Genomic DNA, 18754 nt, shown 5'->3' on the forward strand with positions numbered 1-18754 from the left:
GGCCAAGAAAAGATGTGAGAGCATCTCCAACAGGCGAAAGTGGAGCTTACAGAAGAAACTGGAGCCATAAAAGACGATGTGGATATGAGAGAAGTGGCTTCTGAAGAATCAAAGGGTGAAGAAATGAAGGAAGTAGCTAATGAACTGTCTGAGAAAGATCAAGAAATGAAGGATGAAACATCTAACGGGATTAAAAAAAAAAAAACAGAACGAAAACATGAAGAAATAAAAGACGTGAAAGCAGCTTTTGATTCTCAAGTGCCTGAAGTGGAAGAAAGTGGAAATGCGACTGTTAAGTTCGTCGAAACTGATAGTGAAATTACGAAGTCGCAGTTAGCAAGAACTGAACTATCTGAAAATGCATGTGATGCAGAGATGAAAGAAGCTGACGCACAGCTTACGCAGAGTGCACCAATATTGCAAGAAGATTCTCCCATTTCACAAACTGAGTATATGTCTCCTAATACAAGTTGTACAGACACGAACTTGATTTTAAGCGAGAATACTTGTGTTTGTGAAGAATCGGGTTCCGTTAGCGACTCTAATGCAAACATCGGAACTGGTTTTCAGGAAATAGAGAAAAATGAGCATGTACCAATTGCTGAAAGTAACGAGATGAACTATACGCATGCTGCGAATGAACTACAGAGTGGTGAACGAACTGTTTTACACCTCCCTGTGGATGAAAAATCTGAAAAGACTATATCTTCAGACTGTGATATGCAAAACAGAAATGCATCTGAGAACTGCAGTGGAAACGTATTTGACCCGGGTATAAATAATGAAAAGACTGCGACTGAAATTCATTTAGGACTTTAATTTGTATAATTTGAAATTGTTATGTGTTTAATTTGTTTATATAACCTGTATATAGTGTAAATATTTGCTTCTTTAGTTATGAATTATGTTGTGTTATGTTATTTGTTGGTTTTAGAACCTTTTGTTTGTATCGAATTATGCTTCTGACCAAGCGTTCTACTGCCCGGGACGTGCAGTCCTTGGGAGGGGGCAGCGAATATGAATGTATTTAAAGATAATAAAGAAATGTACAGACTGGTTATAATTAAATTTCCACTTTAAAATGCTCATAACATGAAAACTACTGGAATCAAACTTGGTAATCATGTAAAGGAGATTATAAGAATTTATTTTCTACGGAAAAAAAAAAAAGTTCAAAACGCACCCGCAGGGAAAAATGGCGCTGTATGCAATATTGTTAAACGAAATAAGACATGAAGGCATCGGTTTAAATTGCGCTTAATCGTTTCTGAAATGGGTTATAAAGCCTATTCAATATGGCGTCCTCTGTTTTCTGAAAGAAAGTTAAATTGTATTACTGCATTCTCAACAGCAGCTTTTAGCATATCAGGAGGAATGTCACGGAAATGTCGGTGTATCGCAACTTTCAATTACTACAAACTGTTTAGATTATTTGCTTCTTTCTGCCGTAAACCAATTACAAGCCATTGCGGTTTTGTCTCAGTCCACAAACAGTTTCGTTTTAGAAATGATTAAAAACGTATTAAATCGATATCTTCATGTCTTAGGGCCTAATTCAGGCTTCAAAAATTATGAATTAACAATCTGTGAGAAAACGGTTTCCGAAATGCGCACACTTTTGCGAGTGATTTTCTGTCTCACACTTTCTAATCTCTAATTTGTGGTTTTTCATTGACGATTTTCGGCGTTACATGGATGGCGCACTCGAATTTTGACGTCTTTAAATAGTAATTTTGTTTAGGTCAATGTTTCTTAAGGATATACAACATGTTAAACCCGTGTAACAAAAGGTTAGATAATGTTAGATAATGATCCTTATTTCGTTTAACAATATTGAATACAGCGTTATTTACCCCCCCCCCCGGTAGTGAATTTTTAAACTTTTCTGTTTTTGCGGGAAATAAACTCACCTGACCTTCTTTACACGATTACCAGTTTTAACATTTGGTCCAGAAGTTTTCCCTTCATGATTATTTGGACTGACCAGTGGAACTTTAATTATAACCACCCTGTATATCTCTGATTTTTTAAAAGGAAAAAAAGGTCCAAAACTAATTTTAAAATTGCGATAATCATTGCTTAGTCAAAGTCGAAAGGTTTTTATGTTTTAAAGACGAATTTCTCTATAGCTGCAAACAAATTTGTACGTAAAGTATAAGGATTACCCTGAAATCCTAAAACTGAGGATTCGTCACATTTTTCATGTCATATCTTTTTATACAATGATATTTGAATAGTTTTATGAATAACATGCTGGGTAAGAAATAAATTAACTTAATATAAATAAAATAGGTGTGAAGGAATTCATTAGATGTTTACAAGTTTTGTTTTTAACTATCTGATCAGTACAGATTTTATTAGTTTGCTGATTTAAATAAGATATTCCAGTTATATATTCTTATCAAATTTTTGTTTTGTTTATATGAGAAAGTTACAAGCTAGACATTTGTAAATAAATTTTTCTGCCGATACTTCAACGAATTTCAATTTAAGTCATAAAATCAAGGTACCGCATAGTCTTAAAATTATTGAAAATATAGAAGTAATTATCTATTGTTTTCGAAAGAATTTTGTATTGCTCTCTCTTTCTGAAATTCAAAATTATTTTGATAAATCGTTTTGCACATTTTAGGGCTTATGCCAGATAGTTTCGAAAAGCGTAAATCACTTGTCTCAAACTGGATACAGTTCAGAAAGCTTTTGCTCCGCTTAATAGCGGACATGTCTCACTCATATTTACGTCGTATCGGCAAAGACGGGTTTGTTTAAAAACAAGAAGGGTATGAATACTTATAGAAATTAAAAGGCTCAATACAACTAATTTAAATTATTGATGTTTTGGCAAACATTTTAAATATTTAAACTATATATACATGAAATTTCAACAGAAATATTGAGACTCTTAAGTAATATGACCATTTTTCAAAACATTCTGCCAAAATTCTCTATGTAATAAATATTTATTCTAAAATACGGTGCATAAATTCTGATCCGCATATAAAATCGACTAATTAATTTTGTGTCGAAATTGTGTAGCATTAAATTACAACATATCTACATAAAACTAAATTATACATGTACTTTGAACCCCAATGCCAAATGAACTTGAATTGCAGGACTTACATTATTGTGTATACTGAAGTATTGTTTAGCGATTAAATTACTAAAGTATGAACTAAATTCTTTCTTTAAACAATGGCCAAAATTTAATACGATCCTTTAAGAGGATTCATTTTTGTTAAACGTTGGTTAACAAACTCTTTTCTTGAATTTAAAAGGTTTGTAAAAATGCCACCTTTCTCTGAATTTAATAATTGTTTTGCATGCGTTTAAATAAGGTGTAATCCTTTTTTTTTCCAAAATAAGAAGTTTGAAAAGTTACTTAAATAAATTGCTGTATTACAAGCTGGTAACTGAAGCCAATCATTTCAAGATAAATTACTTGTTTTAAGAAAAGAGAATACAAATAAGATTTTCTTTCTTAAATATTTGTTCTTTTTATTTCTAGATCTCTTAGAAAAGGAACTGACAAAAAAAGAACCTAATTTCATCCGTGTATTAAAAGGAGTATATTCTGCATGCATGAATGAAAGTAAGCCTCATTTCGAATTTTAATTTTTTCCCGTCTTAGTTATGGGGGGGGGAATAATTTTAAATTAACAGAAATGCTTTTATGTTTGCTTAGCTGAACATCAACTTTAATATCAGAAAAAAGCAAACAATATCACATATATGCGAGAGCTTGTTTTCCAGGGATTTTATTAATATTTCATAAATACGTCTTTTACAACCAGAATAAAGATTTGTCTAGCTTCTTATTTTCATGAAGCCAAATCTCTAAATCTCCTCAAAATATCTATACCATTATGTATATCTCCTAACCATTATGTGCATCCTATGATAATTGCTAAACACAATGATAAAGTGAGCCGAATTTAAACTCATTGACTGATAACAGCAGAATCATTGTAATATATCTTCAGTACTTTTCTTCCGCGTATTTCGTTACCATGTAGTTTTCATGTACAACAAGATAATATTAGAAATTATCAGTAGATTCTGAGTAGTTATATGGTTAAAAATTGCTTACGTAGTTAAATGGATTTGTCAAGATCTTGACCTATTGTGAGTTATGCACATTATGTTATATAAAAGAGGCTGTGCAATAAGATTATTACAGCCAAAAATCTTAATAAACTTGATAAAAACAGCCTCATATTGAACAAGGGTCCATTTGCTGATATTATGTGTAGCATTTGAGAATGCGTACGAATTTGGAATATCATACTACGGCTATAGCAGAGTAATATTAATTTTTGTCGCAAGATTTTTCGTAACGTTGAACTTATTCACCGGCAAATTCCTTTCCCAAATATTTGAATAGTTTCGTTATAAATCCTCTGGTTGTTTAGCATGATGTTACTGAGTTATCGCGTGATATTGGAATTCCAATCCCTAAAAGAAAACATTCTAATTTTTACAAGCTGTACTTAAGGCTTTTTTAAAATTTTCAATCGGCTGGGTATGTATGTATATAGTTACATTCATTCACAAGCAATCATAAGCAAATTTTGGTTTTTCTATAATTATCGGTTCAGAGTTTATTATAAGTCAGTTTCACATAGAGAAAACTGCATATATCTCACTTACAGTTTCAAGTAATTTGTAATTACTTTAGTAAATGTTATTAAAGTATATATATATTTTTTAATATTTATCAGAAAAATTATGAACTAGAAACTTTAAAAGTCTTTCGCTGGTTCGGCGCTCCACATTTTTTTCTACAAAATCTCAGTATCTTTAAACGTTCTTGTGTATAAGTTACGTAAAATACTCACAAAGGTAGCAATGTATTAAATTATACTTAAGTATTCGCAATACTAATTTTAATAATCATCCAAGAAAAATTTAATTAGAAATTTTATTCCTCTTGAAAAATTTCAGTTTGACAAAATTTAGAATCTGTTAATAATAATTAATTATATGCGTTTTAATAAAATTATACTAAATCATATATAATATAAGCAGTACATTTACTGCAGTGGTATGATTACTGTTATAATTATAGAAATGGGACTAAGGAAAAACGATATTGTTTTATTATCCGAATGATAACTAAACGAATTAATACATTTAAATTTAATGACAATTAATTAAAATTTTCTGTAGTAATAATACTGATGCTTGTACACACATTCTTAATTGTTTCGACATTTGCATCGTGCCTAACAAAATCCCTTAATATTTACGGTACATATTGAATGTCTAAAACTTAAGATATTTATACGCCAAACTGAATCAAAATCTCGGCGATATAAAAGAAGTAAACTTCCAGGTGTCTTTGGAATTTATTAAGTAAACTTCGAAATTAGAAAGATATGTGTTGCCATTACTTAAATTAAAATACCTTTATATTCCAGGCGTCAGTGATTTGCCATTTAAAAAAGCGTAAGCTATTTAAGTTTTGATTTAAATTTATTGTTATTAATTTTTAAACTAAAAGATTTAAAAGCAATAAACGTAGATTGTTTCCAATTATTCTTTTTTATTAGCTGGACCTGTGAAATTACATTAGCTGGATACATTAAAATCATCTGTCAAGACGTGTTTCTGTTTGTTTTTGTGTAATTCATACAAATTAATAGTTTACTTGACCTACAAAACAACAGAAAGTTCACTAACTACATACAGCTTAGGAAAACCACCTCCATGGAGTTGTAGAGACATTAGATTATTTCGAAGCAGGAGTAATGAAAAATGAGCAACTCTGGGAATTGAACGCCAGACCTCTGGAATACACGCCCAGTGTGCAGATCACCACAACACAAAGGCGCGCTAAGAAGGTAGGAGAAATACCTTATATGGCGAATATTGAGGCGCTTATATAAGAACATTGAGCTCACCTCACTCAACTTATCATCACCTCTCCGCTCTTGTGCTCTCGCTTTGAATGGAAGACATAGATTTTAATCAAGGAATTTGTATTATTTTTTGTACAAAAAAATAATACATTATTTTTTGTACAAAAAAATAATCGCCTGCCTTTCCACCCTTTTTAAACAGTTAGATGTTATCAATTCTTGCTGAAACGATTAGATGGCGTCACTCCAGCTAACCGTTTTTAGTAGTTTAGGTTCATTTACTCTTCAAAACTCAGCAGACGTATCATTTACTTTTAAACAGGTTTAGTAGACTCATCATGTACTCTTCAAAACAGTGTAGATCTTTAAAGCAGAACGGATAACAAAGCAAATACCGGGTGTTATGTAAAACCGTTATCTAGGGCCATGATGTTCTGCGGCTTTATTCCAGGTTGGTAAAATTTTGCACCATTAATGTTTAACCAAAATAAGAGAAACTCACTTTCGACTTGAGATTTAGAGAAAATACTCTTCATTCACCTTAATAAAGGTCTTTGCTTTGAGTAAGAATTGTGCAAAGCCATGTGATTTAGATAACGTGATCTAGGCATCTAAAATTATTAAAATCATAGCAAGGGAATACAATTCTTTCTATCTTTTCAAAATTCTATTAATATTTTGTCAACTTCAAATCCAACGAAAAATTCTATCACTAAGCAGAAAGTGAAAATCCATTCCTGAAAAATATCCCAGTTCATTTCATTTACGTGACAATTTTTAACCAGAGATTTATTATATTGAGAGTTTAATGCGGCTTTAGTCGCCAAATGTGCATTAAAGCAGCATATGTGATAATATGTTTATATCGAGTCATTAACTGCTTTGAAACTAATAGTTGTGCAATAATATAATAATGCCCTAGCTTAGCGTAAAACAACACATTTTTCCCCTGTACACAGCGATCTGTTTCGTTAAAAAATTCAGGGTGAACAATTTTGGCATCTTGCACAGTTCTGACATTGCGCATGTTAAACATTATATATATTCTGCTATATGGTACCCTTCTTTTATAACTAGTTCATTTTTCGGTCACAAAGCATTATTTTTGCCAGGATTGCTGCCATCTAGTTAGATTTCTAGCGGACGTTTAGGTTTGCAGCAAAGTAGCATTTCGTTTAAGGGGACTCATACACCTTAAACCCCTTATGAGCTTCGAATTATGTGACTGTTGCAAGAATTGCGATATTTTCTTTATTTTAAAAGTAAAAATCTCCAACTTTTTACAGCTGACTATATAATATAGCTGCTTTGAAAACTAGTAACCAGAAAGTTTGTGTTGCCACATATATTTTTGTAATTTAAACAGCTTTGTGACAAAATATTTCGTCATTTTTCCACCTTGCGCGCATGATATTTTAAAAATGGCTAATGGTACATACTTGAAATTGGATGGAATTCTTTATATGGGCACTATTTTCTAACTGAACCAAACATATGATGAATATTTTAATATTAAAAAATTTTATGCACGAAAATATTACAGATATTTTTAATAAAATGCATTTTATAAACTCAACTCCAAATAAAATAAAAATTTAACATGAAATTCTAAGTTTTTTTGGTTTACAGTAGTTTCCAAATGTTATAGAAGCTATATATAAACTATGGAATTAAATAATGCAACAGATAATTTTAAACTGTGCGCGCAAGGTGGAAACATGACGAAACTTTTTGTCACAAAGCGGATTAAATTATAAAAATCTTTGTGGCAACCCAAACTTTCTGATTTCGATTTCAGAAAGCAGCTATATTATGTAGTGAGTCATAAAAAGTTGGAAGTAATTGATTTTAAAATAAATAAGTTATCCCAATTCTTGCAACAGTCACATATTCGAAGATCATAAGGGGTTTAAGGTGTATGAGCCCCCTTAACAGAAAAAGGTCCGTTATTTCAGTTTTCTGCTGATGGAACAATATTCCAAATACTTCGAGAACAAAAGTATCTGCTACTGGACTTCGCGCAGATACTATTCATTTGGATTTACAATCACAAACACTTGATCGCTTCATGACTAATTAGCTCAGTATAAAATGGATAAATATTTAGATACTGCAGAAAAGAGGGAAGAAAGAAGAAAAGGATGTATTCTTAAATAAAGAATAAGCACATGCAACTAGTAATTTTTTTTTTTTTTCTGTTCTCACTTAGAGTTTTCTGCCGGCAGGTAGCCTCGAGAAAGAGGATGTGAATACAATTGCATTGGTATTGAGATATCTTCTGGGTTGGCCTGCGATAAAAGGAAGAGAGTGGACGCCGGCAAAATTTGACTGGATTGATACTGTTATTAACCTCCGTCGAGTGGGCCTAATTTACGATATCCTTTTCGAGTTGTCTGTTACTGTGGACCCTGACAACAGTACGGCTCACATAATAAAGGTAATTACATATGATTTAGAGAGACAGCATTTGTTAGTTGCATTGTCAATCTTAGTCTACATAAGTAATTTTAATTTCAACAGAAGGTCAAAAATGGTTATCATAACAATTTTCAATCCGTATTACTCAATAAAGTTGTGTTAACACTATTGAAGAGACTGCAGACAGTAATAAAAGCAAAATTAAAGCTTACTGAAGTGACGGCAATTACTTAATATCTCTGGAAAGTATAATGCAAATATTTATGTATTAACACTTTAAAAGCAATGTTCCCCGATTTTTATTGGTTTTTAATCTTTCGGCAAAGCAAAATGTATTGCTACTTAAGGAAAATATATGTTGTAGGCTTCGTTCTCAAATGAGCTATTAAAAATGCACAGCGACGTTTTGAATAATTAAATCTTTTCTTTATTTAGTAAGTACAGATGTTGCCAAGTTGATTTAATTTACCTCGCAAAATAATATAAAAAAAAACTCCACCGTTTGGAATTTTGAATATAAGATTTTCTACATTTCTAAATTTCTGAAGGACGTACTGTTAAACTAATAAACATGCTGTAATTGTTTAAAAGAAATACCTTCCAATCATGAAATGTCAATGTTTCACAAAAAAATTAAATAAATAAATAAATAACCCTGAAAGCTTTCAGAGTTTATTTTACACCCAAACGAGCGTTTGTTTCATTTACAGACAAGTTTAGAGAGCATTTGTGCTAACACTACTTTGAACTTGAAATATTTAAAAACAGAATATCATTAGAATTTCCGATAGACAGTTACCCGCGGAGAAAAAAATGTTTTACTTCTTACAGTGTTACCACGGCTCGCATTGAAATTGCCAAGACTCTTAATCACAAAATCGTTTAACAGTTAAAAAAGTTTTACAAAAAAATAAAAAAAAAAATTAAATACACAATAAAATAAATACAAACTTCAAAATTCGGGTTTCTTCCATGTGCTCTTGTTCGGGTGGAGGAAAATATTATTCGAAATTTGATGACTATAGGTACCGTGGTTTTTTTCACAAAATGAGAAACATACATACATTAACGCAAATGTTTCATTATTTAATTTCTTTAAATATAATACAGAACGATAATATTTGGTGGCAATAATTTGAAACGGGATACATCATATTTAAGTCATTGAACGAAAAATGACCCTTCTGAGCCCTTCTGAGCTAAAGCCCTTTGAGCTAAAATAAAACTATATATGAATCCATTTGTATCGAAATACATAAAGTAAAATACGCTGCTAATATTCTGTAGATAATCTGAAGGAAGATGTTAAAGGTTTTCATCGCCGAAAACACTTTTTTTCAACAATTCTTTATCAAGAATATGATGGCCAATGTCTTTACTTATGAGGATATTTTAAAATTTTGTGAAGCCTCCGAAACGGAGCTGCATCACAAAATATAGTAGATTTGTATCTTCAGTTCGCTTAATGAGTTTTTCTATAAAATGGCAATCTTCATTTATCTTGGAATATAACTAGATTTGAGAAAATATTATAATTGATAATACACTAGAAACGAAATCTGTAAAATTAGCTGCTGAATACATATATATATATATATATATATACCGAAAATAATGAAACCAAAGGGAAATAAAATTTTTAGTCTGTGACGGTAAACTTTCATTCAAAATTAGCTGTGAAAAATATTAAAAACACAAAGGATTGAAATCTTAACGTCGTACTACAGGATTTGTGCAATAGTTTTTCATGCTCTCGCTCATAGCAGATTAGTAGGGCAAAGAACCACAACATAGACAACCATACCACCATTTAGGCATATCGGTTGATTGTCCATGATGTGGGGCTACCTACTACCGTTTATTCCAAGAGGGACCGAACCTAAGCTGCCATTTATTTCAAAAGTTCACCTTCTACAATTTAGAAATTTTATATAAACAGGATATTAGGATTTTTTTGGAAGCAGAAAAGATGAAAAATATTCAACCGCCTTCGCCGGGAATCAAACCACGGGCCTCTGACCGGTTCAGCATGCAGAACCACTACACCAAGATGACTCGCTAGAAATACGGGAGAAATACCTTATATACTCCACCTTTTAAAGGGCGACTGGGATTTTTAGGGGACCCAATCGCCAAATCCTGGGTGAGGAGAATCTTCATCCAACACCCTTTTAGTTCGGTCGCCACCGTAGAGACATTAGGATATTTTTGGAAGCAGGAAATATGAAAAATATACAACCACCTTTCCCGGGAATCGAATATCGGGGTATGTAGATTACTTTAGTAAATTCACACCTGGTTATTCACTTTTTGTGAAACCTCTAAGCGACCTTTCGGAAAAAGCTAGTAAATTTATATTTGGTTAAGAACAATGGTAAAACATTACTATCACAGAAATCTGCATTAACTATCTGCAGTATGAGAAAGAAGTTTACACTGATGTTAGTACAGATGATTATGATGCAATATTATTACGAAAATTGTTTGGTAATAATAAATTTCATTCTCTTTACTTCCTGAACAAGAAAACTAGAGACGCTGAGAGAAACACTCAAGTTCTGAGTTTGAAGCCTTTGTTGTTTGTTATAGAAGTATTAAAGAAGGTTCAGATTTATTATTAGGTATTTATTTTAAAATCATTACAGATTATGCCACTTTTCAAAAAGCTATGGCTGAACAAGATTGAACAACACGCGTTGCTGGATGAGCTCTGTTATTAGAAGATTTCAGTTGCATCACAGTACATGCAGCTGGTAGGTGAATGACACATGCTGATGTATGAAGTAAAAATCCTGTTGTCTTTTGTATATCTACTGAAACTATGCTACCTAGATTTCAAGCTTCTCAAAATGACGTCGATGAAAAAATTGTGAAAAAATTAATATTGGAAACGTTACATTACAATGATTACTTACCTTGAGTGTAATGGAATTTCAGTAAAAATTCTTCTGATTCATTTCTAACGATATGGACATTCTAATGAAGCTCATTAAATATGACTTGAGAGTCAAGACGATATCGTCAAATGAAAGGAGTGATCTTAACGCAACAGCTGAAATATGTTATTTTTTAAATTTATTGTGTATATGATTTCCTCCCCAAAGAGAGACCCATAATCACCATGCACATGATAATAAATAATCATTCCCATCTATAAAATCCCACTGACACATTGTGTGTGCTTCCATTTCTCACACTGAAAAATTGTTTCTCACATCTCCGGTATAAACCTGACCTCTAGATATTATCAAATGCTATGACATCCAGCACATTCAAATAAGAGTATTTTTCACAATTTCGGAAAGTTTTGAAGTAAACGTAGAATTAAGCGTACTATGTTTGTCGGTTTTATGAAAATTGAGATATTTCTATACAACAGGTTAACTAGGTCGGGAATTATGATAAACCATTATTCAAAACACGATATATAATTCCTTTAAGAAGTAAATAAAATGATCCCTTATAAATACATAAAAAGATTGAATCACACTTATCACATAAAACGCAGTATGGAATTCTGAAACTTTGATGTGTTTCCAAATGTATTTTATATAATTTTTCATTTTCCCCCCCTCAAGTTGGGAAAGCCACCATTAGGAATACATGCTAAACATTTGCGACTGGGAAAAAGAGACAGAGCTGCTAAAGCATATTTGACTTCGATGGAGACAGTAATTAAGGAACTAGGTGGATCTGATTCAGAAGCTATAAAGCGAATCCATAAAGCGTTCAGATTTGAAGTCTTGCTGGCCAATGTAAGATTTCTTGCTGAAGATTTTTTGTTTTACTTTTAGTAGACTTCTTTTTAAGGAAGCATACATTTTGCTTCATGTCATCTTATTATTTTAATGTTTTTTTTTTCTTCAACTTCCTCGCATATAAATATCTTGATATTACTTCATTGCTCCACCTGATTATCTGTTATTTATATGCTCCATGCTAACTTCAATGGACTTAAATTTGTTATAATAAAATGCATAGAAAACTTGCAAATTTTACTTAAGAGTTCAAAATAGTAACTGAAGATTCTGAATGTAGATAGGGGTTATTTAACATGTATAATATATATGGTTTGGAAAGCCGCCAAATGTTATAGATTCTAAATCCCCGTTTTCAACACTTAACTGCTGAGAGGCTCTAAAATAGAATTTATTTCTTGACAGATATAGAAATATTTAAATGGTCTGTGACAATGGTTCAAAATTCCTCCAGCACTCGTTTTATTCACTCATTCATCAAAAATGTGCAAATGACATAAAAGGTTTGTTTTCTTAAAATATGCATTAATTGAGGCTGTAAATCCTTAGTTTCGAATTTATCAGACTCTTCATCATCTGATTATATCAACAGTTTTCATACTTATCAATCTTTTAAAATCAGAACTTGGAAAGATCGTACTTTTTATTATGAAAATATTTGATCGGAACAGATTTCCCCTAAGTATACATTTGTTTAAAGTTAATTCTAAGTATATATATGTAACCATAATTAAAAATGTGAATGTAAATTTAAATCTGACGCTTTTAAAAGCCTTTATGAAGAACTTTATTAGGAAAAATGCCTTCTATTCACGTTACACATGGAAAAACAATACAAAGCCTTCATGCAACGAACTCTTTAGCATGGATTTGAACACGAATCCAATTGCAAGTATTTCAATTATCTACAGATACAGAATTCTTCACATGAACTGTTACGTACAGTGATGTGAGTCTCAATTGAACACTTAAAGGCAAAAATATGCACAGTTAAGCAGAAAATGATATAAACAAGAAATTAGTAATGAAACAAACGAAAGTAATATGAGATTCATTTTAAATCATTTTCCTTTCCCCTGAATAAACACATACGCATTTATCTATGAGCTATCTAACTAGTACTGGTGAAGTTTAGCTAACACATAAAGAAGCAGAAGTCAGTTAACGATTAACTATTATTATTCCTATAACTAAGACTAAACGTTAAAAATTAGCAAAAATGTCCACCATTATTTAGGAGGTTTCTAAGTAAAATACGGTATTTACAAAAATATTAGCAAAAGAAAGATATAAATAAAATTTACAAAAATACTAGTAATTTACAAAAAATTAGTAGTTTACAAAAATAGTAGTAAAATTTACAAAAAATAGTAGTAAAACTACGTCCGCAAAGCTTCGGGTCAAACTTACTATCGTCGTTATCCTCGTTAGTACGAGATTTTAGCAGCTAAATGAAATTACTCGCCATTTCTTTTCAGTAGAGCGGCTTCAAGAAATCGCTGTACGCAATAAAAAGGTCTTATGCATTGTCAGTGCACGATCTTTATGTATCAGTTTCAGAATCGTCAATTATGTTAATCTCTCAATCTGCACAAACTTTTTGGGAAAACAGAAAGAACAGGAAAGGATAAACACAAAATATTATGTCATTAGATGAAACTTAAAAGGTATAGAGTCTTAATTTAGAAATCAAACAACAAAAATCAGAGATATATTTGCAAATTTTCATAGCGTTAAATTTGCATATATAACGCTGATTTTTGTTGTTTGATTTCTAAATTAATATTTGATTAGTGTGTTATTTTATCTTAAGGTATAAAGTAATTAGGAGTTTTTAGGTCATTATTTCATTAGGATGAGACATGAGCAATGCCCTCGAATACGCGCCGAGTGTGCTACCGTTACACCACGAAGGTATTCAGAAACGAGGGAGAAAATACCTTATATACTCGATCTTTTATAAGTAACGTAATTTACCTAAGTTTCTTCTCAAAGATTTGTTTCCTACGATTTTGATTTTTGAAATATAATTTAATGTATAATATTAACCGGAACGTTTAGCTAGGTGTTTCCTTTAATTGATATTTTATTTAACTTTTTAACTGATTGGGTGTTTTTTAATCACTGCAGCTCTCATTACAAAACACGGAAGAAGAAAGCACGAAAAATATCAGCATGAAATATACTATTGACGAGCTTAAGAGTCTGATACCAGAGGTAAAGTTTATAAAAATCCTTTTTAGTGTAAAACATCATAATGGTAACAATCTCGATATATAACAGGGAGGTAAGAGGGATATTACGTGAGTGCAAAAATGATTTCCTACACATATTTGGAGCTACACTTAAGAGTGGATTTGCCGTTGTATATGATTGAGGTGGTGACTGAAAATTTCACTCCATAAAGCATATAATCAGTTAGAATATAAAGGTAATATCCTCTTAAGAGTTAAGCGTTCTGTAAAAATAGTCAAACGTTTTAATATAGCAAATGTTAAGGAGCATATCACATATTATTTATTGTACAAGTTTGAGAAAGAAGTTTGAGATTGAAGCCCTAGCATGGCGGTATTTTCTTTAAGAGTTTAAAACTCTTAACGAAGAGTTTTATTAACAACAGCACATCTCGGCCTTCCTTCAGGAGATTCAGGAGCATTAAGAAGGAATGAAAATAAACCACGCATCACACATACATCAGCTGTTGCTGAGAAGACATGAAAAATGTCCCGATATGCAACTGTTGAAGAAATTGCAGAAACGATGTCTTTACATGTACCTGAGCTCATCAGAAACCGAATTGGTGGATTCTGCGTAAAGTCTCTCAAAATTGACGACAAACCAAGACTAGGACCTAAGTTTGTTTGCTTTCTGAACCATTTATGACAATAAACCACTTAAAACGGATCATGAGAAAAGGACACTCAACTGTTATGTTTGCATCAAAGTAACGCGATGCAGAGCTTTTCCCATCCACCTCAGGAAACCCTATATTGCAATAAGGGTTTGTTACTTGGACGGTGAGATATGAAGGTAATAATCCACTAGAGCGTACGCCTACATAAGCAAATAGTTAATGATGATATGTACTGGCATGAGTCGAGTACATGTATTCAATAACTGAGTTACAAGCAACCAGCATTTGTCTGTTGGCGAAGTCATTATCCTTCACATTACAACGTCAGACTTCATACCGCTCTGATCAATCTGAAACATTTTCTCGACTTTGGTTAGTACACTTGGTATTATCCACCATATTTTCTAACCTTACTTTTCTGGATTATCATCTTTGTCGAATGTTGCAGAATTCCTTGCCCTTTCAAACATTTGATGATATATAAGATATGGAAAGAGTAAAATATATTTTTAATATTTTAAATTAAAGGAATTTTATCGACCAAATATTAATCTATTATAAACGAATTTCAAGAGGTTATAGTAAACATTAGCCCTTAAGTGAATATATAGATACTCGTTTTTCATTTTCTTCTAATTTTCGAAAAGAAAACTAAAATTTACACATGCATATTAAAATATTTCTACCAAGCTTTATAGAAAATTATTGGCAAATTCTTTATTACTTCAATTAAGCATTTGTGTCGAAATTTACGATTTTGAAATCTTATTTTGATACTTCAGTTTTATGGAAAATCTCATTATGTGCAATCATAAATGTGAAATTCAGTTTTCTTTCTGATAGATTGACTGGCATAAATATTTCAATGGACTGCTGACGGACGAAATCTCTGAAAATGACATTGTGATGGTTGAGGATATAGATTTTGTCATGAATGTTGCCAGTTTGATTTACAAAACAAGAAAGAAGTAAGAAAATTCATGCAAGTTTAATGCTATAAATATAGTTGTTAAAACATGATATCATTAATAGTATCACGTAACATGATATCATTAAAACATGATATCATTAATAGTATCACGTAAGTATCGGTTAAATTTCTAAGACCTAAATTAAGTCTGTTGCTTTGATAAGAAGAAAATTCCATACATTTTATTCATTTAAAATAAAAAGTAACCTCTTTAGAACCTTTTAAGTAGAGCAGCTGCAAAGAGTTTGATATCACTTAAGTAATGTAATTTAACCATGAAATATTGTAGACATGCTGGGTATGTTATGGCAAAGACTTACAAAGTCATTTAGGTGAAGAGACTTAAAGAGACAGATGACTTTACTGACAGATATCTGGAGAGGTGTTATCTTTGTTATTGCATAATAGCTGTTACTTTTTCATTTCATTTTTTTTCAGTGTGTTAGCAGACTATATGGTGTGGAGAGCTGTTGATGGAATCTTACCGTCATTATCGAAAAAGTTTAGGTCCATGAAATATAAACCAAGAAATGCCCCAACAAAAGAACGTTGGGAAGAATGTCTCTCTTTCATACAAGATAAGTTGGGTGTAGCCCTCAGCTCTTATTATGTTCGAAACTATATCACAGAGGAAAACAAGGAAGCAGTAAGTAACGCAATGTTTCAGACTAATTCATTCTACTTACAGTTTCACAAATATGTTCGTTACAGTTTCACAAATATGTTCGTTCACTAATGTGGTTTGTCTAAATCGTGAAATTAGAGTCTGTTAATGACTAATTTATTTATTTGTTGGAGAAATTAAAATACATTTAAATCTTTGTGACAGTAGCGGCCTTACAAAGAGCATCCACGTTCTATATATATATAAATATAAATAGTATCAATCAAAATATGCGCGAATAATACGCTTTCGAAATATTTTGAAGAAGTTTAAGATATATGGTCCATTTTGATAATTAAAGAATTAAAGGTTTTATACTTTTAAAAATAAAATAAAAATTTTTACACCATTTTAAAACAAATTCCACAAATAATTCGTTCTAGAATAGAGATGCTCCACTCGCTCGCGAATTTATTCAAAGAACGGATTCACTTTTCTGAGCGAGCGAAGGGTGAATCATCAAAAAAGAGCTGTAGTTCCTTTAGTGTTCACTCACGGGCACCTCTTGTTGGAAATATGCCAGTAAAGTTTGATTCTCATTTTTGGGAAGAAAACCATTTTTACCTTCCACTTCGATAACTGAGTTTAATTTCCATCAATTCCCAAGTGTTTGGATATTTTTAATTCTAAAATGTTATTATTAATTTGGTGTAGAACGTAAGTTTTATGAAATCTCAAATGTACTATTGAACGTTTACGGTTAAGGAGTTAGAGGTTCGATTGAGCCTATTCTTCCGATACTACTGTTTGTTCGATTCTCTTCGCTTAATCGTCATTAGCGGAAGCAGGTCGGTTTTGCGCCAAAGAGATGAGATTACTCAGGAAATGTTGCATCTCCTATGGAAAGGGTTCTATGTCATTATGAATGTCAGCATGCATGAGAAGTTCCGCAGTTAAAATTACTTTTTTTTCAGCAAATTTCTGTATATGAATTTGAACGTTATTATTCTTAATTTAGAAAAAGATGATAAATCTGTTCCCACAACCAAATGTTGGTTAATTTATCACGATTTTGCGATGCCTGGTCATGCTGAGCCGGCCAGTCGTCCGGGGGCATCATCTAATTGTGTTTTTTTAGCAAAAAATTCCTCTTATTCATACATCGTCTTTGGGTTATGGAGCTGATGACATCATCGTAATAACCGAAGTCCATTTCCTCAGAGACGGCTCCACTTTCGGAAGTATAATTTTTCTAAACGTCAAACTTAATCAAGTATTTTTCACTTCGGGCTGGGATGAGATAGCATGTTTCCAGATACATTCATAGAGGTTTCCATCTCTAGAAGAGTAGAATAGATCCGTTTTCCAAACTCAGAGTGTGAGTGATACACAGTGGTCATCACACTTAAAGGATAATGAGAAGAATATGCTCACTAAGTTAATGTTGCAACCACAGCACAATACTGTAATTATTTATATTAATTAAATATAATTCAACAAAAAATTGAATCTCCACGCATACGTTAGTTCCGGAAATATGTAAATTCGATTAATGACAATGTGGTGCGCAGTGGATGCACTTTAGAATTCCGATATCTAGAGTTGTTTAAGTGAATGTGGTTTCTGAGAGTGATCAGTATTCAGTAGTGAAGAACAAAATTAGGGAATAATTGTTAGAATCGTGGGAGATCAAAGATAAATGTAGGTCGCCCAAAATTCAAATGTTCCTTAAAGTGCCACATCAAGAATTTAGAATCGCTTTTTAAGCACTGGATCTGTTGAAAGACAGACTGGAAGTGCGACCCAGAGCAATACGTGCATCAGAAAAGACCGTTTTCTGCCACTGTTGGCTCAGAGTAACCGCAAAACGATTACAAGAGATTTGGTTTTAGGCTTTCAGGATGCCACAGGATCTCGAATCAGTGGCTGTACTGTTGCATGAAGGTTTAACAAGATTGTACTGTATGCAACAAAGCCAAACTTTTGTGTTCCACTTTCTCCAAGTACTAGTATTTAAACTGGTGCTGTCGTCATGTTCGACGCGGTCAAGAAGATTGGACCCCTGTAATTTTTACTGACGAGTCCATATATAGTCTATACATATTGATCTAGAGAGAGGAAGGGAACACGCAATTTGCCTTCCCTTGCCCGTGAAATATCCAATTTCCGCAACCATGGTTTAATGGTTTGGGGAGGAATCATGAGAAACGGCTGTATATCTTTCAAGGAGGTTCTGTAACCGCCCCCCACCACATGTGGATCAGGTACTGAAACTCAACCATAGACAAT

General features: G+C 32.2%; 1 protein-coding gene across 1 annotated transcript in view; it reads left to right on the plus strand.

Moving 5' to 3' along the window:
- The first annotated feature begins 3514 nt into the window (after positions 1-3514).
- LOC118181123 (neprilysin-2-like) overlaps positions 3515-18754 on the plus strand; it is a 41948-nt gene continuing 26708 nt past the window's right edge. Inside the window, exons 1-6 of the mRNA XM_035350198.2 lie at positions 3515-3592; positions 8087-8298; positions 11858-12034; positions 14168-14254; positions 15735-15859; positions 16300-16507. Of these exons, the coding sequence (XP_035206089.2) occupies positions 3583-3592; positions 8087-8298; positions 11858-12034; positions 14168-14254; positions 15735-15859; positions 16300-16507 (819 nt within the window). The 5' untranslated portion in view covers positions 3515-3582. The remainder of the gene's footprint in view (positions 3593-8086; positions 8299-11857; positions 12035-14167; positions 14255-15734; positions 15860-16299; positions 16508-18754) is intronic.

This window comes from Stegodyphus dumicola, chromosome 3, assembly GCF_044657685.1.
Source record: "Stegodyphus dumicola isolate Sdum_Otavi_A_Nest chromosome 3, ASM4465768v1".
In the NCBI taxonomy this organism is placed as follows: Eukaryota; Metazoa; Arthropoda; class Arachnida; order Araneae; family Eresidae; genus Stegodyphus; species Stegodyphus dumicola.